Source organism: Biomphalaria glabrata, chromosome 5, assembly GCF_947242115.1.
Source record: "Biomphalaria glabrata chromosome 5, xgBioGlab47.1, whole genome shotgun sequence".
NCBI lineage: Eukaryota > Metazoa > Mollusca > Gastropoda > Planorbidae > Biomphalaria > Biomphalaria glabrata.
The window spans coordinates 13,218,864-13,243,256 of NC_074715.1; the positions used below are offsets into that span (position 1 = coordinate 13,218,864).

At 34.7% G+C, this 24,393-nt stretch overlaps 2 protein-coding genes across 5 annotated transcripts in view; one reads left to right on the forward strand and one right to left on the reverse strand.

Moving 5' to 3' along the window:
• Nucleotides 1-22,862, reverse strand: LOC106062898 (uncharacterized). Its single transcript, XM_013221216.2, has 5 exons — nucleotides 22,768-22,862; nucleotides 8,373-8,407; nucleotides 7,527-7,601; nucleotides 7,218-7,410; nucleotides 1-6,763 (listed from the first exon to the last, which is right to left on the reverse strand). Exons 1-5 carry the CDS (start codon nucleotides 22,832-22,834, stop codon nucleotides 6,381-6,383), a joined length of 753 nt encoding a protein of 250 aa, XP_013076670.2. The 5' UTR covers nucleotides 22,835-22,862; the 3' UTR covers nucleotides 1-6,380.
• Nucleotides 19,764-24,393, forward strand: part of LOC106062877 (coiled-coil domain-containing protein 152-like) — a 16,343-nt gene continuing 11,713 nt past the window's right edge. The window contains exon 1 of one of the 4 annotated variants that reach the window (XM_056031063.1): nucleotides 19,764-20,269. In XM_056031063.1, coding sequence (XP_055887038.1) covers nucleotides 20,204-20,269 — 66 coding nt within the window. In that variant the 5' untranslated portion in view covers nucleotides 19,764-20,203. Of the gene's footprint in view, nucleotides 20,270-21,829; nucleotides 22,292-22,485; nucleotides 22,619-22,897; nucleotides 23,074-24,393 lie in introns of those variants that run through there. The other 3 variants (XM_056031064.1, XM_056031060.1, XM_056031061.1) reach the window with 3 other exon arrangements.

Below are 24,393 nucleotides of genomic sequence, written 5' to 3' on the forward strand. Positions count from 1 at the left end.
TACATCATATTTAAATCTGTATAAGCACTTTAAAAAATATTAGCAGCATATTCATCTTGTAGGTGTTTGGTTAAAGCAATTTTCCAGGAAAACAGGACATATTTGAACATATGTTGTGAGTGTGGCTACAACCAAGAATGGAGCAATCAACCTAAAATTCATCAGCCGCCTGTATGCAATTTATTGTTGTCTGCTGCTACGCTCTTCACGGCATCTCAGACAATGCAATTTTTAGATACATAAATGTAGCTAGAATGTCAAACTCTACCTTTTTCAAACACCAGAGGGATAATTTACATTAAACAGTGGCAAACAGATATTCCAGGGAACAAAAGGACATTGTAAATGAACTGAAAATATCTAATTAAATCTAAAGTTAGCAGGGGATGGGCGCAGCCATTCTCCAGGGTATAATGCCAAATACGGCTTATTTCTTTTTGAAATGCCAAATTAACCAGGTTTTGGACATTAAAGTTGTCCAGGTCAATACTTTTGTTGGTTATTACAAACAATTCTGTATCTACTGAAACTAACACTAGGCCTAATGTCAATTACACTAGATCTAGTCTGAATCTTCCCCTTGGACCAGTGTTTCAGATTGAAAATGCTACCTTTTGAAGAAATAGTTGGGTGGTGTTCACCATCTAGATGAGGACTGCTGTCTTTTAGATTACTTTATTTATTACTAATGAAATTATAGAATTGATGGTAACAGAAACCAATAGGTATGCAGAGCAATAGCAGGTAACTAAAAGCCAGAGGGATTCTCAGTGGAAACCAATGAATACTTAAAATATTTATACTTTTTTGACATCAATATTTAAATATTATGTTTGGTATTTATTGGGTTCCAAGTACTAAGGTCTACTGGTCTTTGAACAAAAGCTGGAGGGTGCCAGCAATAGCTGATGTAATGGGCCACACTCTGAAACAATTTGGCAATATTTTCACCTCAATGACAGTGCACACCAAAAAATAGTGACAACTAATACCCACTGTACAAAATTAGGCCTTTAATGGATCATGTATGGCATACAGGCAGGCAGTCTACAAACCTCAGCACAAACTGAGTGTTGAGGCAATGGTAGGCTTTCATGGTTGCCTCGAAATCAAGCAATATCTGAAAAACAAGCCAACATCTTGGGGCATCAAGATTTGGTGTTGTGCAGAAACCTCATAATTTCAAATCTCCCAATGGCCTGGGATACAATAAGGTCATGTCGATGACCGAGCCATATTTAGATAAATACCATGAAGTGTATTTTGACAATTTTGTTCCCTCTGTAAAGTTAGCTGTGAATTTGTTAGAAATAAGATTTACAGCTGTGGAACCATCAGATCTCACAGAAAGGGTTGGCCTCTGCCTAAATCAAAGCAAAAGAAAGGAGTTGTGAAACAGAATGGGTTTATTGTTACTACACAGACAAAACAGCAGGTCAATATCGTGTCTACAATTTCTGACCCTGTCATGGTCACTGTTGAATGTAGATCCAAAACAGGCATGCTAGATCTTGAAATACCTCTGCCAGTAGTCAACTATAATTGTGGCATGTTTGGGGTGGCCCTTGCTGACCAGCATCATTTGTACTACCCATTTGGGCATGTAAGTGGTGAAGATACATGCTTTGGTACCTGATTGACATCTCTATGATCAACAGTTTTTTTATCAATGAAGAAACCCAGAGCTGATGATACAGCAGATTCACCTGATTATTACAAGAAAGTTGCTGATCAACTTCTGACTGCAGCAACAAAAGTTACTCTACTAGACACATAGGCTGATCAAATCCATACCACAGCCAGATCATGGAAACAACTGATATAGACCCATTTAAAGGAGAAGATAACTTAACACATAATGATGATAAAACTAAAGCTAACATCCTAAATAAACTTTGCACCAGCATTCTCAGTTCCAGGAGACAAAGACATATTACACTTAATTTGAACCAGGTAGACAACATAGGAGATATAGAAAATAAATTAATGCCACTGTATTTCATTTCCTTTTGTTATTAAATTTTATCAAAATTTCTAACGCAAGTTTCGATGACAGATCTGCACTGGACCTTCAGCTGCTTAGTTCTATATATTATATATTATCCAAGAATCCACGATTTTAGGTAGGCTGACTATTTGCACCTATTTTTTTTTTATCCAGTGGTTCCCTTATTGTTGCCATACTGTGGGAGTTTATTGTTAGTATAGTTTACCTTGGTGATTTTATGACTTACTTGAGGCTGATAGAGCAGAACGTAAGCAGAGAGAGAAGCACAGAAGGCAGACAGAGAAAAAGAGTTGAAGTTGGCACGGTTTGCATCTGAAAGGGCAGACAAAGAACTAGAAATAGCTAGGATGGAATCAGAGAAAGAGCTAGCTTGGATAGAGTCTGAGAAAGAAATAGCTTTAGCTAGATTAAACAGACACCAGTGAGAACATGTCATCATCAACAAACTCTTATCTAGATACTCCCCGTAACGCAGTTAAACCTCCAAACTACTAAAATTCGACCAACGGGTGGATGATCTAGATAGCTACATCACCTGATTTAAACGCCATGCCCAAACTGTTGGGTGGTCCCAGGATGACTGGGCCACTTTTCTTTCCCTCTTAACAGGAAAGGTCTTCAATACCGCCATGAGATACGAGGCTCAGGTAACTAAACATTACCCATCCCTAAAGGAGGCCTTATTAAAATCTTTTGAATATACAAGTGAGGGTCATAAGGGGAAATTTAGGACATGGATGCAGTGGCTGAAACTTTAGCAGGGGCTGAAACTTTAACAAAAAAAAAAAAAAACTTCAAACACATCACAAAAACAGAGCCTGAGACAATTAACAACAAACTGATACTGCAATTACAGCAATACAAAGCGGCTCATCCAAATAAAATTTTGTCGAGAATAAAGAATCAGCATTTGTGTCCATTTGCACTCTAATTCCAGAATCAAGAATCGGGCCTACATAATCAACCTAGACAACAACCAGTTAAAACAGCCCACTTCTTGCGCTTTGTGAAAAGCTTCTAAAACTTCTTTACATGACTATAGTGAGTTACTGAGTATAAGCCTAATAGAATGTAGATATCTAATAATAATTAAATAATATATTGGATCTAGAGTCAAGTTATTACATATAATATATATAAGTAGCTCTAGATATAGATCTATCTATAGTGAAGGATATATATATATTTTAATATAAAAGTTTAAAAGGCCTACTAAGCTACTACTATATAAAAAAAAAAAAGTATATTCTATATATATATCCAGATGGCCGGTAGGTCTATCACTCTATTAGATGAGTAGATCTAGATCTTATTATTATTATTATAATAGATCTAGATGTCTAAATCTAATCCCATTTGAACTCATGGAAGTCGGCAGGCAGGGTTCAAATTAGAAAAATCTAGGGGCCATCGTAACAACAGTGAAAAAATAATAGATCTAGAATTGTAGTAATAGCAGCAATTAGCGCTACATAGCGACCGGGCATCATTCATGGATACTCTTAAGTTTAAGTCGAATACTTTTTCAAAAGCTGGCAAGCAGCCATTGAAGTCTAGATGCTCTAGATCTAGATCAAAAGTATTCAAATTAAAGAATCTAGATATCTTATCTAGAATATATCTATCTAGACTGATTCAAACCACTCTAGTCTGGACCGAGATCTAGACTTATAAGACAATACACAAGATTTTTTTAAAAAAATAGAACTTTAACTGTGTCAAAAGACTGGATGTGCGCATGTTCAAAACAAATCAAAAATCTTATTTCGCATTCTTCCGAAAATGGAAAAATAATAAAATCAGATTTTTTTTTCATAAAAAAAAAATTGAAAAAAAAAAAAAATCGGATTAAAAAAAAAAAATGTCTGGAAAACTTCGGATTTTTTTGCTAGAAAATCGGATCAGAAGAAATTATTGGAAAATTCCCATCACTGCCCTCTACATCACCCCCAGGTGTAGAGCAGGCCCTAATTAACGGTGTGAAAACTTATATAATGTTTGACAGCGCTTGCAGTTTTAACGCCAAAATAAAGAAAGCGCTGATTGATTCTGCAGATCTCACTGGTGAAACGGTAGAGATCCAAACTGTCGACAAAGCTACACCTACAATGGTCTTACCTATAGCGAGGGTTCATGTAGAATGTCCATACGTGCACAGGATCATTAACGCTGCTGTTATGGAGTCACCCGTGTACGATTTTATTCTTGGCTCCCAATATGTACCATTGGGAAATGTCAAGAAGCCATATTTTTCCCTGCCAGTCAGTAGAACGAATAGACAGAAGGATGGCCCAAATCAGCCAAACACTGGGCGCCATCACTAAACACCTCAGTTCAACCGAACTGAGGGAATTAAACTGGCATTGACAGTGTCAGAAGGTGTTGGCGTGGTCAACAATCTTGGCTCCCAAGTATAAGTATGATACCTGCATCAAATCACAAAGGTGGTAGTTGCCACCGATTCCAGCCCAGTCAATCATATTGCAACTCTACCTTCACTGCCTTAGGTAGGACGCACAGGTACCCAAACAAACCTGACCTCAACTTCAGGTCACAGTATTCTCCACCCAAACACAACAGTTCATGGTGGGACCGAAATTAAACTTTAAACAGATACCTGGACGCTCAATCTTACGACTCGTTCCTCGAATTTCGAGTTTTTTTAGGACAATTAGACTGGACAACAACGAAGCTCAAAAGAAACTTGTATGCAAGTACTAATGGTATTCTGCAAATACTTTTTAAGTGGGTGGGTATGTGACGATACGAAACTTGCACACTCAAGTTCATTTGAGTTTTTTCCAGCAAACCCTGAGAAACTTAAATTTTAACTTAAAATTATTTTCTTGTCCACCCATAACTAATTTCTTTTAGGATTTATCTCCCCTTTCTCATGGGACGTAGCACAGCATTAACTACCTTCACTAGGGCTAAGTTTAATTATTGGCCCTGGACGGGTGACCAACAAGACAAAAGACTGCACCCGCGACTTAATAACTTCACACCTTCCCTCCCCCCCATCCCCCGCAGGATACGCACCGCTCTAAGAATAGCTTTGCACTTGGGCTGGACAGATACATATTCGCTTAAGTCCCTACTCTCACAGTACAGGCCCTAAATCGGACATGACGCTTGACATGTCCAGTACATAGATACATGTGAGAAAATCACCTAGCTTTCTTCCCCACCTGCTAAACAAAATGTCCCATCTATATATAGAGAGACCAAAGCATTCTAAGTTAGGCCCGCTAGAATTCATACAGTCTCCTCTGTTAGGAAGTTTATTTGTGAGGTTTCACAAGGGACAAACGGCCTGGTTGCTACACCCGATTGCTATATCTGGTTGCTGTACCTGACTGCTATATCTGAAACATATTGCTGTAACTGGTACCTACCTCTGTAAGATCTCCACTCAAAGCTAGAAACTACAGCTGAGAGGTCCACCCCACTACTACTTAGTCTGCAGCACCAAACCTCTCTACTGTTAAACAGGCAGCGGCCTCACCCTAGAGCCAGGTTGCCTACAGCATAGAGAATATCCCGAGACGACATCCTAAGACAGAGCCGGATGACTACAACTGCCAGAAGACGACCCACGGCTAGCAGCTAAGAATATAAGTAGTCAGAGCTAGGAACATTCTTCCATTCACGCTTAAAGTAGCAACCCCTGATGAGCAATTACGTTAGATATTAACACCTTCATTTCACTTTCTGATTATAGTATTTTATCATTTATATATTGTAAACTTTAAATCATTTTATTTTATGCATTTAATTCACTGGTCTGTTCTTACTGTTAGTTGCGGTGTGCCTGTACAAAGTCTTATATGTGAGCGGGATAAATTAATAAATTTCCCCTAGACTTAAATAAACAAGCCAAAAATTAACTAATTAAACATCTCGTCAGTCATGACAGTTTAATGTCTTAGAAATCTTTAAGAAGAAAGTTATAAAAAAAAATATCTTGCATTTGTGTTTGGTAGTAAATCTGAATGTGGCCTAAGAAAAAGAGTTTAGAATTTAAATGATAGCAAGAAGATCTTGGTAGCTATTATAAACTTTTTCCTATTTCATGATAAAACTCAGTAGTTTAAATGTTAGTGTGGGAGGGTTCTCACTGAAAAGCAAAACAAAACAACTAAAAAAAAACTTCTATGTTTCAGTGAGGCAGAAATTACTTCCATGGAATGACTACATAATACAATGTCTGACAGGTGCAATGAATCAGTTTAAAGCAAAACTTACATGACAGGTACAATGAATCAGTTTAAAGCAAAATTATCACAGATCAAATGGACATATAGTTAAATTATAAGCCAAACCTGAATGTTGTAATCAATGCTGAGTAGATAAGTCATACAGACATTTTCTATCATTGTCCTTCATTGTCCTCTTCAGAAGAAGAATCAGAATACTGCAAGTTCAATACATTGGTCTTTTCCTTGTCACCACTGGAAGATTTCCGGGACAAGATTTGCTTCTTCCATGTATTCCCTGCACAATGTGTTGCAAGTACTTGCTGCTTTGGATTCTCATGAGGAGTCAACTTTGAAAGATCAAATTCTAGTGGTTTAGATTGAAGTTCAGGATCGATGCAGTCAACATCAGGCTTGTGTGGCATGGCATAGCCGTAGCAGTTTTTATAGAATGTGTCCAAGCCAATCACTGGCGTTTCTAATAGGGTTACATCTTGAGATTTTTTATCACTATTGTTTGTATATGAAGCTTCTGGCCTATCAACTTGTTTGAATGTTTCTGAATGATAAAACACAAACATGTCAATTCTGAGTACATTTTAGACATTAGAGAAAAAACAAACAACAAATGAACTCAATAGCTCATATTTCCAGTTTGAAAAATACTCTGGGGGGCTTTAATACTGGGTCTATGGGCCTGTTTGTTCTATTCTAAAATAAACTTTTAAAGAAATCTCTCCAAAAGAGTGGTATGTCTGGGTAGCAGTCTTGAGTATGTGACAGTCCAAGCGTTGATAGACTAAATAGATGATTTTTTAAAGAAATCTCTCTAAAAGAATGGTATGAAAGAAAGTTGATGGATGCTTACAATTTAATGTTATGTAAAAAAGAAATGTGACAAGCAATATATAAACAAGAAGAAACAGAAGTAGAATTCAATAAATAGATCAAAAATTTTAAAAAATATATAAACAGGAATAATAATTTTCCCCCACTAGATTTGTATAACCTACCTATAAGTGAATCATCTGAGCTCAATTTTCTTTGTTTCCCTGTGTAAGGCCTATCAGTCCATGGTGTTGCATCTATATTTGGTTCAAGTTGACGTATCTTGTGTATAAAAGCTTTATACTCTCCACGCAGCTGGCTTATACGCCGTTCAAATTCATCTATTTGTCTGCTTGGGTAACAAGAGACTTCCATTTGCTAGTTAAAAAAAAAAAAAGTGATGTAATAAGTTGAATGCTTTTTATATGGATAAGTGTGCTCAGATAAATGCTAAAAGTAAAGCAGTAAAAAGCTAACATTAAGGTAATACTTACAGTAACATAAAACTCAATATCTTTCAAGACACTTGGTAGCCATTTCTTGATTTCATTTACAGTTGTTAAAGTTTCCTAAATTAAAATATACACATATAGTTCATATAAATAAATGATAATTAGTCTTTATTTTCTTTATTTTTTATTTCAATTTTTTTTCAACAATTTATCAAAACTGGGAATCTCAATGCTTTGCCCCTAGTTTTATTCAATGACTTAAGATAAAAATAACAGATTTATTTATAATTTTAAAAAGTTATCCTCCTTGTACCAGTATTTGGAAAGAGAGAATGAAATATTCTGGCTCCAGTAAAAAAAAAAAAAAATCATTAATTCAGTACAAATGGATAATAATGGCCGATGAAAAGTTACATTTATGTCATTCAGATTAAGTAAATAAAGAATGACATCAAGACCAGTCTGCAGAATATCTTTTTAGTCAACATAAGTGTGCATAGCAGCAGTTCTATACTGATATGAGTAGCACTTTGAAAGACACAAATAATAATCATTAAGAATGAGTGCAGTTTTTCACATGACTGCAACCTGCATCTTTTTAAACATCTGAAGCAGACAAACCTGTTGTCTGCCAGGGGTCTTTTTTAAGTTTTAAGTCATCTTCACCTGCCTTCTTCAAGGGCAGCGGTAAAAACTATGTTTACAGCACACAATAACTAAATGATTTTTTTCACTCTATTTAATTACTCCAACCCAAGGACATGAATCCTCAAGCATGCCAAGACTGACTTGTCAGTGATGTAAAGTCTAACAGTAACTGCTTGAATACCAGTTTACTTTTAAACAGGAAAGACACAGATAACAAATACTGAGCTTGTTTGAACTTACTAATTTTGGCCTGGGTGGTCTTTTCTTTAGCTGTTCTGTTGAACAAAAGAAAGAAACATTAAGATATATTATCTATATAATATATTTTTAAATACTAAACATCTAGTAACTAATCTAGCGCCAGATAGGCTTTCCAATTATTTTTTTTTGGAAAAGGGGGGGGGGGGTGAGGGGGCCTATTGCTTGGATTTATAATGTAGAAGACCAAGATGAAAAGCAATTTAAACATGGATCTAAATACTAATTTATAACAAGGTTACAAAAGACAGTTTGTGTGGAAACACAAACTCAAAATCGGCCACCGAAAAGGTCCACCCAGGCAGGCTTCAATATTTTCAGAAAGAACATCCGAATGAAATTATATCAAAGACAAATGAGAGATAAGAATGGAGAAAGAAGGTTGACAGATCTTGTGTAGTGCCTGAACGCTCCAGCAGATCAAAGGATAGGTGAAAGTGAATGTAAAGTTAGATGTGAACCTGGCCTAACTAGTTCCCCTTTCAGACCTTGTGGTTTATAGGGCAGATGATGTAAAGTTCATCTGTTTTTGTGGCCTACGATTAACGAGGGTGTCATGTAGCCAGCACAACGACCAACCGCCTTTACTTTTCCCCAACTAATGTCAGGTACCCATTAGAGCTGAGTGAACTCAGAGGCGCCCAAAGATTCCAAAGTTGAAAATCCCAGTCTTCACCAGGATTCGAAACCCGGGACCCCCGGTTCGGAAGCCAAGCGTTTTACCGCTCAGCCACCGTGCCTCCCCTGGCCTAACTTATGTCTTATAATTGATCTCATTGTTTTGAAATGGCTCAATCTCTTATTCGAATCCTCAAAAAAAAAAAAAAAAAAAAATTCCGCAAGAAAAAAAAAAATTCCAAGAAAATGAAGTTTACAAGATTACTATTCATGTTAAATTAGGTCTATCTTATAATGCATACTAATTAGCTTTTTCTCATTAAAAAACTGCTTGCATAACTGATTTTAAAAATTAGATTTTTCGCTTTCAGAAAAAAAAAAAGTAGCCGTTGCATCAGAACTTTGAATGGTCTAAAATATTGTGATGTCGGATTTTCAATATCTTTTCTAGTTTACGAGATCTAAACTGGACGGACGGACAAACATTTCGCACAAAACTAATAGCGTCTTTTCCCCTTTCGGGGGCCGCTAAAAATTATGGAAGATTTGAGTTGGGATAGAATGTAGATTAAAAACAATTTGGGAATAGGAATCACTACCATTTTAACGAGACAGGATAATAAATTACTTTGAAAAATCTATGCTATGAAAGGATTGATTCTTCTCATGTTAGCACAGCACACATTGACATTGATATAATTTATTAATATCTTTGTTTCCACTGCTGACATTCTTCACTAGATCTGGAATTTAATTTTAATTTGTAACAATGTAACTGTAGGAGATAACTTTAGCCATGATAAAGAGTTTAGATCTAGACTAGAGTAATATAGACTCACTCTAGACCTAGAATTTGTTGATTTGTTACTATTACATTAGCATTGCTTAACTAGATATATTTCCTAAAGACTAAAGTAGAACTAGATAACTAGATCTATTTATAATTAGATCTATAATATATAATATAGATTATTTTATAAATCTATCATCTCTACTTTAAAAAAAAATAAAAAAATTTAGCATCACATTTTGTTTTTCAAAATTAGACTAGCTCTTAGACTTAGAAGATTCTGTCATATCAAGTTATACTTTATACACTTGAAGAAGTATATTCAATATTCTAGATCTATATCTTTTTTTAAAATCTAGAATAAACTAGACTAGACCTATAAGTATAAGTAGTATATATATATATATATATATATATATATATATATATATATATATATATATATATATATATATATAAATATATATATATATACACCCCATATATATAAGTTATTCACTTTATTCCATTCAGTGATTATAAACTCAAACTGACATAGTGCAATACAGTCAACATACAATCTAGATTTCAATCAGAATCTAGTCATTTTAAGTACAGATTAATAGACTATAATTATAGAGATTCACTTACTGCCCCTGTCAACCTACTTCATAATTTGTCTTGGAGGCTTTACTAAGCCTGTCACTACGACATGTCGCACTATCAGATGACTATCATTTGATCTAGCTAGATACTATATCTATAATGAAGTATAATGACGTCAGTTTATATAATTATAAGTTATAATCTAGAATCTAGATCTAATATTTGTATAGTGCGCATTGTAGATCTAGGGCCTATAGATTATAAGCCTAGACATAGGATGACGTAGAACACTTGAATCCGAATCACTTGAGATTGTTTTGAACAAGTCTTTCATCTCCTATGGCACATTCTACTCACAGCTAGATGTAGCGGCGCCTTCGTCACGGATGTGGGCCCACTCCTAACACTAACACGCTCCTTTCTCTAAGTGGACATGAACGGAGACTGTCTACGCTACGCTAACCTGAATGGTCAACCACGCTCTTCCCTCCATCGGTCAAGTTCTCTATTGTCTAGTCAGCCCTCGGTTTATGGCAGGGTCAGCATTTCCTCCCCGCACCCCTAGATCTAGTTCAACTTGCCACGTGACCCTGGATTATAATACAGGTCCAGATTACTTGCTGACTTGGTAACTTTGTGCTAGGCGATGTGATGATGTGCCTAACGTACCAAAGTGCATGTCATGTTTAGACAACAGTTGTTTCTACAATCGCTTCGAAACTCCATTTCTTTTACTACCGTATTTATAAATTAACTTCTATTACAGATTTGTATCTATTCCGATATATCTAAAGTGAGCAGTCGTTGATACACTGCCACGTGAACAAGTCTACGGTACAGTCATTGATCATTGATCAAACTTGAAATGAAAAAAACACAATGATTCCAATGTTCCGAATCTCCGACCTACTTTAATTTTAACATAAGTCACCTGGTTATGGTATTATTCATGACAATAATTGGCAATGTCTTCCTATGATAAGATGTAGATCTTAATCTAGTACTTGCCTAGATCTAAAAATTACCACGTGACATGAAATACGTAACAACCCTTTAGACATTAAAAGAAGCAACAAAAAAAAAACAAAAAAAAAAACCTTCAAATCAGTAGCGCATAGAAAATAATATGTTACATAATACAATTAGAGATAGGCTACAACCATCAATGAATATGGATCAATCAACCGTATCTTATCTTATATAATACAGACGTTACTTCAAAAAAGAAGATGATTACGTCCTACGCGTCATGCATTTAGTCATGCATATTAACCAATGACTTAAATTCTGCCAAGTCACTGGTTTTCCTGGCTAGCTCAGGCAACCCATTCCATGCTCTAATAGCACTAGGGAAGAAGGAGTATTTGTACAAATTTGTCCTAGCATATGGGATGAGGAATGTGCTTTTATCTTTGTGTCTTTCAGAGTATTTTATTAAATTTTGTTTTTGTATTTGAAGATTATGGTTCAGTGTTTTATGTATGATTGCTACTTTACTTTTGAAACTTCTGTCCTGAAGGCTTTCTAAATTTAGTGATTTTACTAAAGGTGTTACTCTAGTCAAATGAAGCTTTACCAACTATTCTGTTCTGAATAAAAGAAGGCTATTTGGGAAATCAGCAAGGCTGACACTTTGAAAAGAACATTCTGGAGGTATACACTCCCATACACTGTAGGCGGAAAACGTGACAGGTAGCCATTCATTTCCCCAACAATTCACTTGTCTGTTGGACTTGTAATGACCACCTCCATTTTTCTCTGACATTACAGAACATTTGGTTTGCAGGAGGGGATGGGCGGAGGGGAAATGCAATACAGAAGGGGGAACAAATACAGGTCAAGGTCTTGTACAAAATGTTCTACTTTTGCTCGTCTGAATATGATACTGGACTCAGAACCTTTACATTCTCTTTATACTGTTCCAACATTCTCAATCTATGGGAAAGATGTAATGCTGCGGAGGTGGGGGTAAACTTAACATCGAAGGCCCCGGGCTTTCCAGGTCAATATTGTGGCACATAATGACGCTGCTACTAACAATCTTCAAAGGACGCATTCGATGGTCAACGTGGACTCTGAGAAAGATGAACGGGTGGATACAATCTACATTTTAGTCCACAGTCCCACCTAGTCGGCAATAATTTGTCAAATGCTAAATTTGAAATCTTTTAATAAAAGTAATAAAAAAAAAAAAAAAAGAATTCCTTTGCTCTGGTATTGCAACGAACGTTGATGGGTTTGCACTGTAAAATGAAAATGTCCATACCGCACTAAGAGAGAAATGAAAATTTCCATACTAAGCTAATTTACCGACGGACCAGATAACAGCAAGATATCCCCGTTGTACAGGAATATTGTGTTACAGTGAACAAAAGTAACAGGTTAACGAATTTGAATGGTCCGAGTACGCCCTTCCATCTTTTACCAACTCTGTCTGTTAAAAAGTTTGTACGCGTTATTTCTACCAACCCAATCTCAGATCAAGCTAAAATATTGCACACTTATCTCTTTTACCTGACAAAACAAGAATCAATTTTTAAAAAATAACCAATTAGTTAATGGAGATCTAGATCAGACAGCTGTTGTTTTCCTTTTGTAAAAGCTGACATTTTTAATTCTGCAGGCTGTGAGGAAATATTTGAGGAAATATCACAACCTCTGTCAGTCAAACCAAAGCCCCATTCTAGATTTACTGAAATGTGAGTTTTCAACAATATGCCTGACACTTACATTGCCACCAAAAGATAAAAATGGTGCAATTCCTATTAGATAATTTACTCTTAACACCACTTGATCTTTCAATAAATGTTCCAAAGCAGTCAATAACAGCAGTCACTGTGAAAAGCTTGAACTAATCCCATATGCACTGTAGTTCAAGATTCTCCTTTTCAGGCCAGCTAGACAATTCAACTGGCCATACATGACACCCAGAAGTATAATATCTTTAATTCAGTCATTTGATGTATTTGAAACATATAATGCTACCTTAGCTTTAGTTGAAACAAATCAACAAGGAGTTGCTGAAATCTGTAAGGTTACTTTAATTGATTCGTGATTTCTGGTTCCAAGTAGACAAAATATTCTATTCATTTCTATTTAATCTTCATTAATCTCATTGTTTAAAATTAAATACATAACTTTCTAATTTTAAATCCTGCACAAACGTATGCACTTTAGACTCAAACACTGAATGAAATTCATGGTCAAATCAGTCTTTAAGCATTTTTATGTCTTTCAACAGAACATCACTGTTTCTTGTGTGCAAATTGTGAACTTGCCATTAAAGGAGATATAACAAATATTCATTTACAGACTAAATATTTTAAAGTGAGAAGCCATAATGTGAGTTAGCTACAAACATACAATAAAAGCAAAAGTATTAATCTAGCTCAAACATAGGGTTGTACTGATAGTGCTTATGTAAAGCTTTGGATTTTTTATTTTGTTTTGAGTTCTTTATAGCTGCATACTCGCAGGCCAGAATAAGACATTGGCCCCAAAACCCCTACAGAACAAAAACTATATGGAGAGCTGCCAGATCAGGAGACCATTGCACAGTTCTTTGCAGATATAGTATTACTTAACTGAACACTCAAAAATATAAACGAGAAAGAAGAAGAACTGAAGGAGAACAGTTTATTTCAAACAAAGCTACTGTAGATATAGAGTGTCAAATGAAGAACACAGCAGAAATAAAAAATAAAGAAAAATCTTTTAAGGCCAAATACCAAACATGAATGTCAACAAAGATGAATTAATTGAAATACAGCAAAATGGAAATATGCAAAATTTTATGCAATAGAACTGAAGAACCATACAGTAAAATAAATGGAGTGGCTAAAAAGCACAAGAAAATAAAAAAAGGAAATGAAGTGATACAGATCGAAATACCTCAGCAATTGAGAAAAAGCATCATTGAAACATGCCATTGCAGTCCCTTGGCTGAATATATGGCTTACACAAAGACACTAGACAAAATAAGACACAACTGTTTCTGGCGAAATAGGAGCAAGAAGTAAAAGCATATATACTAAGAGTTGTGTACAGTGCATAAGAAGAAATCCAATCACAGGAGTCTCACATATCTTCACAATTATGACCATATGCCAGTTTAAGACATGAATCCCAGTCAGGGTTCACATGTATAAATGCAGGCCTACCTAGAAAGTTTGGAATGAGTGTACATGTGTAATTGTCTTGAGATTGAGATAGTTAAATTTATAGTGGAGACTCTTCTTTATAATTGTTTACTTCAAGTATTATTTCCAAGCTCTCATTTTATAATAACAGTATGATGTATGACAATTCATCATGTATTCAATTATTCATTGAAATAAACATAATGAATATTGTATTATGTGATGCATTATGTTTTTGTCTGTTCAAGAGTTGGGTGAAAATAGTAAGAGTTAAAATAAACCAGTTTGCAGTACACCAAGCCTACTAATTAAATCGCTGTTGCTGAGAGGTAGAGGGCTTGGCTTCTGAATCTGAGGGTCCCGGGTTCAAATCCTGGTGAAGAATTGGATTATTCATTTTGGGATCTTTGGGCGCCTCTGAGTTCAACCCAGGCCTAATGGGTACCTGACATTAGTTGGGGAAAAGTAAAGGCAGTTGGTCACTGTGCTGGCCACATGACACCCTCGTTCACTGTAGGCCACAGAAACAAATGACCTTTACATCATCTGCCCTATAGACCACAAGGTCTGGAAATGGAACTCTACTTTACTTTTTTTTTACTAATTAAATACAAATTTTAATGTGATCAGTTTTTACTAAATCTAATCTATTTGACTGTTACAATGGATACACATGGAGTAGCTTTGAACTGGACTTATTTTAATATAATTGGTTTTATATTCAAAGAAGATTGAGGACTAGCTTCATATTTTAAAATTATATAATGCATGCCTTTGAAATCAATTTCTCTGTAAGTTAGAATGTTGCAATGTCATCACTATGGGAATGCTAAAAATCCTTATATATATATGTAACTGTAGTCTGGAATTGTTGATTTTTTAAATGCATTAGAAATTTCAACTCTAATTTGGATACAGCAAACATGGCAGATCAAGTCAATTTGCAAAAACCTTTCATGTCCAAATGTCATAGGACTCATTCTATATATATATATTTTATATACAACTATAATTTGTTTAGTAAAGTTTAATCTTTTTCATGCAAAAAGCACTGGGCTAGTAGACAATTAGACCCGATAATATCAAGCACTAGGCACTATGACTATTAATAGGTTAGTATCAGGTAGATAAAATAAGTAGAGTACTATATTTATATTTGATCTTGATCAGGGATGAACTGGTTGTCAAAATAAGCCAGGGGCATTTCTATACACTCTGGCCCATAACTTGATTAAATTGTATATGATGGGCATCCAATTCTAGGTCTATGGCTCCACAACCATTCATACACGCGAAAATTTGTTCACCCGACAAATCGCTCACCGACAACTTAGAGTTAGATATCTAGATCATGATCCTGTCATATAGGCAGTATTATACTTATAATAATACTGTGTAACTGAAACTGTCTCTAGAGTTAGAGAGTCTATTAGGACAGGCTATTGTATTATGCCTTGCCCTGCCTCCGCTTGTGACTAGTCACCTAGCTTGTCCTAGCCTAGATTGGCCCTAGATCTAGTAAATTCTAGTACAATCTAGTTTTTAATCTAGTGTTTACTAGATTCTAGATCTACTATCTAGATCATTATAATTTAAATAATTATATCTATTAATTACTATTATAAAATAGACTTAGAAGACAGTGATTAATTTTCTTTTTTTTAAAATCTAGTTGGTGATATATATATAATATGATAAGTCATCATAACTCATAAGTGATAACATTAACTTAATCATGATTAACTAACTTATGATTAAATAGACTATTTTTGTGTGTATAAAATAATAAAAAATGTAGAATCTATACTATATACATAGGATAGGCTATAGAGATCTACTATGATCTAGATCTAGGTCTTTACGGTATCAGAGAGTCTCTTGTCCTTTCTTTTTTTTTTTGTACAAAAATCAAAAACAGTAACAATACATCTATAATCTATATAGACTCTAGATCTAGAATTAGAATAGATTTGACACCCGATTGTAGATCTATAAATAATACTATAATTATTAATTATAGTAGATCTAATTAGTATAATCTAATAATACTATTAGTATGATGATAGTCATAGATGTAGTGTCTATTAAGTCTATTATTAATTGAGTCTAGTATAACTATAACATTATATAACTTAATATAAAAGTATAAGTATTGACTATTGACACTACTGACTGACTATTGTGAGTATGATTGAGTAGTGAGTAGATCTAGAATCATCTAGATTCTAGTTACTCTAGTCTAGAGTACTCTAGTGAGACTAGTGACACTCTACTAACTCTAGTCTCTAGACTAGTCTAGACTCTAGTTAACTCTAGTAGTATAACTATAACTACTAAGTTTAACTAGTACTAGACTTACTAGAGTCGTAGTACAGTAGTACTAGTACACTATGATGATCACTATCTCACTAGTGACACTAGACTAGAGTCTAGACTCTAGACACCTAGTCTAGTTAGTTTTAAAATTAAATAGTAATACTAATACTAGAGTAACTTACATCTATCGAACACCTTCGTTTTAAGGTACTTATCGAACACCCCATTGTATTTTTTAAAATTCTCCTTTATTTCGATGATTATAAAGAAACTAGTCCATTCTTATTGTGCATCGTCCATTTCTTGATAGTTAAGTTATAATTAGTTTCATTTTCACCCGAGGATCATTTTTTTACTTATATTCAAAGTGCATTGGTAATATTGGTATAAAAATTTCACATTTTTTGACCTCTTGGGAAGAGTGGAGTGAGTCTCGGGTTAAGGGTATTTTTTAATGCTTATGACGCTTCAGCTCAAAAAAACTATATAATACGCTTCTAATTAGGCTGAGAAATATTTACAACTATTTATTTGAAAGTGTCCTTTGTTACCTAAACATGAAAATTGAGGTTTAAAAAGGGGGTGTTCGATAATAGCAGTTTTTATATAAGCAATCTTAGCTTCGTAAGATATCGAACGCCATTTTAATGTTAAAAATAAACATCAAAGGGATATAACCCAAAGAAGACAAAATATTTAAATTATATATTTTTTAATTGTTATTTTTTAAAATAATGTAATGCAAAGTACAGATATAAATAAATCATATGTTACAATTTGTATCAGCTATTTGTGGTTTACCGTAAATGTGCTATATTTTTTTAAGTAAATAGATTTACATCGATATGCACTAATTGTACCCATTTTAAAAGCTTGATTTTATGACACATATATTATATATTATAGCTTGATGCCAATGGCATCTATGGCCAACCATGGGAAGAAATAGAGTGTATTCAGTTGTGGAATGTATTCAGTTGTTGTTTCTTTTTCAGATGCCCCATTCTATTAACTTCTGAATTTGCCCGATTCTATTAACTTCTGAATTATGTGTTATAAATACCAATACCTAGCGCATGTACTTGATGTGAAGAGATATTAATAAAACGAAAGGGCAAAGGGGGAGGTATAGAATGCAGATATGGTATTTTGAAATAAAAATGTCTTGGGCAGGTAAAAAAAAAAGGTCGGGGGGTGGGGGAGAGAAACAGTCAAGACACTGTATCCAGAGATCATCAATAATTGATCGACCATTAGAATGTGACGTCAGCCTCAAATACATAGAGTCAGTTGTGCTCCTCGATCTAGACGTGTGGCGCCGAGTCTATAAAATATTTGCCATAAAGTATGATAAAGCTCATAATGCGCTACAAAGACACTCCTTTGAAACATCACAAATACACAAAATAATAACAATAACGCATTTAACCACTCTCCTATTCTGCCTACACCCCCTATTACCCGCGCTTCCACTCTCCAACATTCACACTTTTTCAGTGCAAAGTAACAACGTAAATTTCAAGACTCAATCCAAACGCAGCCACCAGACTAACACACAACAAAAAAAAAATGGTCAGTGACAGCCCAACACACAGGTGTAAACCAGGCCATCAACACAGCCCCAAAACATTGTTCAAGTTGTAGTAAGAACAATGTTGAGGGGAAAGGGGGAGGAGCCATCAGTCGAGAACCTACGGTCAAGCCGCTAATTAGGTCACAAACACTAGGCATGATAGATACGTAGTATATATAGATATGTTGTTTGTGCGTGTGTGTGACAAATACTAAGCGTGCTCTAAAATACGTTTTTTTTTTTTTTGGTTAACCAGGTGGTTTAGGGAGGGCGGATTTATCTACATCTATAGGTAACACAGCTTGCAAGCTACCATAGCTTTTCAGCACCCCCCCCCCACCCAGATCGAAAAATATCTAGCACTGACTTTTGGGCTGTTACATACACTGAGCGTGCTAGATCGGCGGCTAGTTACGTAGGGCCGCGTACCGTATGTTTCGTTTTTAGGTCAACCAATTAAACTGTTGTGTCCTGCAATGACTTGGGGAGGGCGCGATTATCTATTGGCTACCAAATTTAAAGCTTATTAGGCTCTCCCTCAAATAAATAATATCTGGATTTAATTTATTAATGGCCTTATGTCTCAAAATAGCTTAGACCTAAATAAGTACTACGGTAATGCGTTACTGGGCTTAGCACCGTCAGTTTCTAAGCAGAGCTGATCAGTGATAGATTCCTTCGATGTGGACCATTTGAAAATGACTAAAAATCTGTCTTTCTTGACATGGCGTAAAAAGAAAATGATATAAATAAAAAAAAATATAGATTATAACACTTTTGAAACACCATACTTTTCACAAAATTTTAAGATTATAACACTTTTAAAACACCATACTTCTCGTGTGTTCGATAAGTTCCTAATATGTTCGATAAGATAAGATAAAGCTAAAAAAGTGTTCGATAATTTAAGCTTTTGAAATCATCAACCTGAGCCATTTTAATATCAAATATGGGTAATAGTTTAGATACGCAGATACCTTTGCCGACCACCGTGTTGTTTGTTAACAATATTTATCTCCCTTACCTATATTGAACTTTCAATAACTTTTTTTAAAGAGAGTTTTTGTTCTTATGCTGTCAACTTATGATTTTTTAAGTGTATTTACTGAAATGAAGGTCTAAATAAAATGTTATTAATAAATTGATGAACTTGTTGTTTCTTCTTTTTTTCTACTTATGAAATTATTAATTAAGAAATATATGTTAACAATTAGATCTATAATTAATATATTAACTCACCAAGCAAAGCGAAATAATGATAAAATAAAAAAAACAAATATGCATGAATTAAATGAAATGAAACACGCATCTATATATACATGTTATGTTTAATTTAATTTTTTTTTTTGAACAAAATTATGCATTATGACTTAGTGATCTTTTTAGAGCAATGACAATAAATGATATAGATCTAGTACGGGAAACTTATTACTATAAGAAATAATACTTTTATGTTTATCTGTTGATGATTAAGACTACAGTTAGATCTATACATTTCTAACGAATTTTGAGCGCTCTCTATTTTCGTAAAATCACACCACGAAGAGAAAGAATTTTATGAAGCTGACACAGATCAGTGTCCCTTTCTCTTTCGCCGTAAGGTCTTCTGAGTGGAGTCTACTGTCTACCAGAGATTTTTTGGCGTGTGTTTTATGATCAGATAAGACTAATGTCTGTGTTTATAACTCTTACCACTACCTCTGGCTCCACCTCTCTTGGAGGGAGGATAGGTCGAGTGTAACTAGATCACGAACGTCTTTGTTAAACGTTACGTAGCACCTGTTAAACTATCATGTTTCACAATCTGAAATTTACTTTGCGTAGAGTGGGGAACAAAAGCCAATGTATAAAGAAACAGGTAAGAAGCATATACACTATTATTTAGATAATTTATGCATCTTTACTTTCGGAGTTCATTTAAAAAAAAAAACTCCTCACCTATTACACTAAATTTGTTTAAGATGTGTAGTTGTGTGTGTGTGTGGGGGGTAGCGACTCCACCTACCAACCCTTCTCTTCACATGGATCCACTAGCGCCCATGTATTACATTCCGTTACGGAGTCCAAATCAAGTTTTTCTCTCCCGCCGTACCGTACAGGTGGCGATTGTCTCCGTTTATTCTTACGTACCTTTAAACCCTCGCTGCGCCGGCCGTCACACGCGATCTTTGTCTTTACGGCAGAACTAGGTGTGATGTAATCACCTTCCCCTGTTCGGAGCTTCGCTGCGCCGGCCGACACACGCGATCTTTGTCTTTACGGCAGAACTAGGTGTGATGTAATCACCTTCCCCTGCTCGGAGCTTCGCCGGCGCCGTGGTCATATTAGGTCATCTACTGCTAGGATCGCTGGTATGCTCATAAAGGGAGAAGGGCAAGGTACGGTGTTTTATTTGGTCAAAATTTATCCTTCTTCGCTTTCTTTGTCGGTTCGTTTCACCGACATGCAGTTCAACTGAGGTCTAGTCGGATGAGACTAAGACTGAAACGTGATGCAACATAAACCATGTCACGATCAAAACTCTCTTGGTTGTATCCTATAATGTCGGCCAGCTTGTACAGATAGTTATGTACGACAAAAACTCCCGTGGTTGGATCATATCGTGTTGGCCTGCAGTCTATAAGTAGTTACATCAAGAAGTAGTTATGTATGACAAATACACTCTGATTGTCATAGAGTCTAGTCCCCCTCCCCTATTTGGTCCACAGAAGTAGTGACATAGTATTTTTATCTTGAAGCTCTTTCATCTCATTAAAGAGATTTGATTAAGCCTTTGATTTTCATCGCCCTATCCCTATTTGGAGCCATCACAAGGTTACTAACTGTGATGCCATTGTAACATTTCCCGAATCTGTTATAAAAGCAGTTCCCTTCCACTCTTCAAGCCTATCATTACTTTCTCTACCTTGTTGTAGATATTGCTTGTTCTTATATTGTGCATTGTTTTTCATTCAATATGATTATAAGTTACCGTACATAATAAGAGAAGGATAAAGAACTTGTACTTATAGCTACCATATATTTTTTAACAGCAGCATATGGAGCTGATGAAAAAACATGGGACAAATCTGCAGAAATGCTTGCAGCTGCTACACTACTGCAAAGAGACATCTATACATTCTCACCAAACCACAACAAAACAAAATACTCATGGCTATTATTAAAACCTTTATTTCATGATGCAAACACATACATACTATCTCACACAGACAACCATATATGCTGCAATATAACACTATTGCATACAAATGGTAATCACTTTGATGTGGTTGTACCACAAGAGGCCACATGTAACCGTTTTTTTGCCAAATCCACTGCTTGGAGTATGATGATTTAGCCTAAATTTTTAAGTGTTGATTAATATTTCATCTTACAATATATTCAGATTAGATCTATTTGGCTATTTGATTATTTTTCTTGCCTTTGTATTTTATTACATAAAAATACATAGAAATATACCCATTTTTTAAAAGATACCACATTTTTCTTTTGCATGTCATTAATTTCATCATTAAATAACAATTTTTATGTCCATTATTTTCATGTATTTAAAGTCAGGGTACCGGTATCTATTTATTTAATTACTTTTATTTTGCCAATAAAAGATATTTTGTTAGGCTTAGAGTTATTTTTTTTATTTTTCTATTAATTTTTTTGTCTGTTGTTATTACTTTAACTACATGATTTTAATTTCGATTTTTAGTTATTTTTCAAAGTACAAAAGATTGTTTGCATTTTAAATGAATTTTAATATTAGATCTAATAGCTGCTAGAAAGAAAGACAAAACAGCAACAGAAAAAAGTTGGCAAGTAATTCAAGGGAGATAGTCTAGTACTAAGCCTTAAAACCAAAATGGCGTATTTCCAATGACAATATATGGTAATAAGAAATAAAACTTAAAAAATATATATTTTAAAAACTATTAATCTCCGAGGAAATCAAATTACATATTTGTAATCTGCATTTTTTTCTGCATATTCTGAAAATATAAGAGAAACCTAATTTAGCGTTTCTAGTGTCGTATACTAATACCCAAATATAAGTTTAACTATGAGTAGTAATAGAATAAAACATGTCTACTTTTTAAGAAAAGTGGATGAGGAGTTCACAGATACAATCAGTTTTTTTCTAGGTCTAATTTTTACGGAGATACACAAATTCAAACATAAAAAATGTCGGCGAATGAGCTTAACTTGTTCGATAAACGTAAGTGTCGTAAGTTACTGCTCACTACTGAGAATCTACTCAAGTCTACTGAGATCTACTCTTACTGAGTCTTAGTCTTACTGCCTGAGTGTCTCTTAACTCTTACTTTATTTTAACTGAACTAACGGTATAAATTAAAATTTACCAACCTTCCTTTTGCTGCAATAAATAAACACGGTTCAGTCTTGCGAGTTGTTTTTCTTCGTTTCTAGCCATTTCATTCACAACACCATGCAGAGGGTACTCTTTCGGATCCAAAGTTAGTATTGGGCATTGGTCTGTTTTTGTTTTTTACCTGTGTAAGCCGATTAGGACATACGTAGGAGTGCTGCAAGGAAACCTTTTTCCGGAGCTCCAGCAGCCTATTTCCAATCACATGTTATCAAATGATATATAGAGTCTATAGGGAGACCTCACTGGAGAAAATGCAGACCAGGTACAGTGGCGTAGCAAGGGTGAGTTGAGGAGGGGGAAGGGAAAATTTAAAACTCCCCCGTGCCCCCCCCCCCTTGAGCATACGGAATAAATGTGCCTCTATCTGTGTGTCTTTCTGAGTATTTTATTAGGTTTTGTTTTTTTATTTGTAAGTTCTGGTTTCTTGTCTTATATATTATAGACGTTACTTCAAAAAAGAAGATAATTACGTCCTACGCATTTCATGTTTTATTGTTTATGGTGGATATATGAGATGCACTAGCGGATCCAGAAATTTGGAGTGGGGGGGATTTTTTTTCCAAACCCTAACCCTAACGCCCAGTAAACCCTAACCCTAAGCATACACGCATACAACATATATACATATATTAAAAAATAAAGCAAGTTTCTCAACCTTCTGGGAAACAGCCATTTTGATGCCTTTCTCTTGACAGCTAGGGGTCTGGGGGAGCGCAGTAAAAAGCGTTTTCTTGCATTATTCACTGCAGAAACACATTCTCCTGACATCTGCTGCTCATTATTCATCCTATTAAAAAAAAAGGACCTTTTGAATAATGTTTTACTTGAAAATATTCTAATGTGAATTTACAGGCCCATACTATAATACAACCGATTTGTTCATTGAAAAGTTAACACATATTTAGATTAAGACTTTGAGGATCGCCGCCGAAAAAAAAAAATATTCGAAAAATAATATTTAAAAAAAAGCTCATTTGTAAGTGATACATTTTGTTCAATAGGCATGTTTGTAACTTTGTTTTGTTACAGAACTATATGCCTATTATAATTCAAAGCTCTAAAAAAAATTTCGGAAGTGGGAGGAGAAATTAAAAGGACCAATTAGATTCTACTCATAGACATAATATATATATATTATTTTTTTTTATACAATAGAAAAATATTCATATGAGTAAAGGTTGGAAATAAAAGGTGACTAGGAAAATAATATTTGGGTTTAGAACTCATCTCAATTGTTACCCTCATAATGGAAAATTTTGTATGAATTCTAAATTTTCCAAAACAAAGTCTTTCTTAAAATAAATAAGATAAATTCGTGTGCAATTACATAGGCCTAAACTCTGTCGACATATTTGACTATTCTGTTTTAAAACGTCATGTTTTCGTCTGGAAAGGGGAGAGGGCGGTAGAGTGAAAATGTTAATCCTCGCTCCTTTTTATAATTTCTGCTAATGATTGCATTTGTCATTAACGAATTCTTCGATATAAGAATTTAATTTATAACAAATATAAATTATATCAGAGACATTTTTTTTTAATTTTGTAATTTCTTAACTAAAATAAATAAATAAAAAAAAAAGTATTGGTTTGTCCGATGGGCG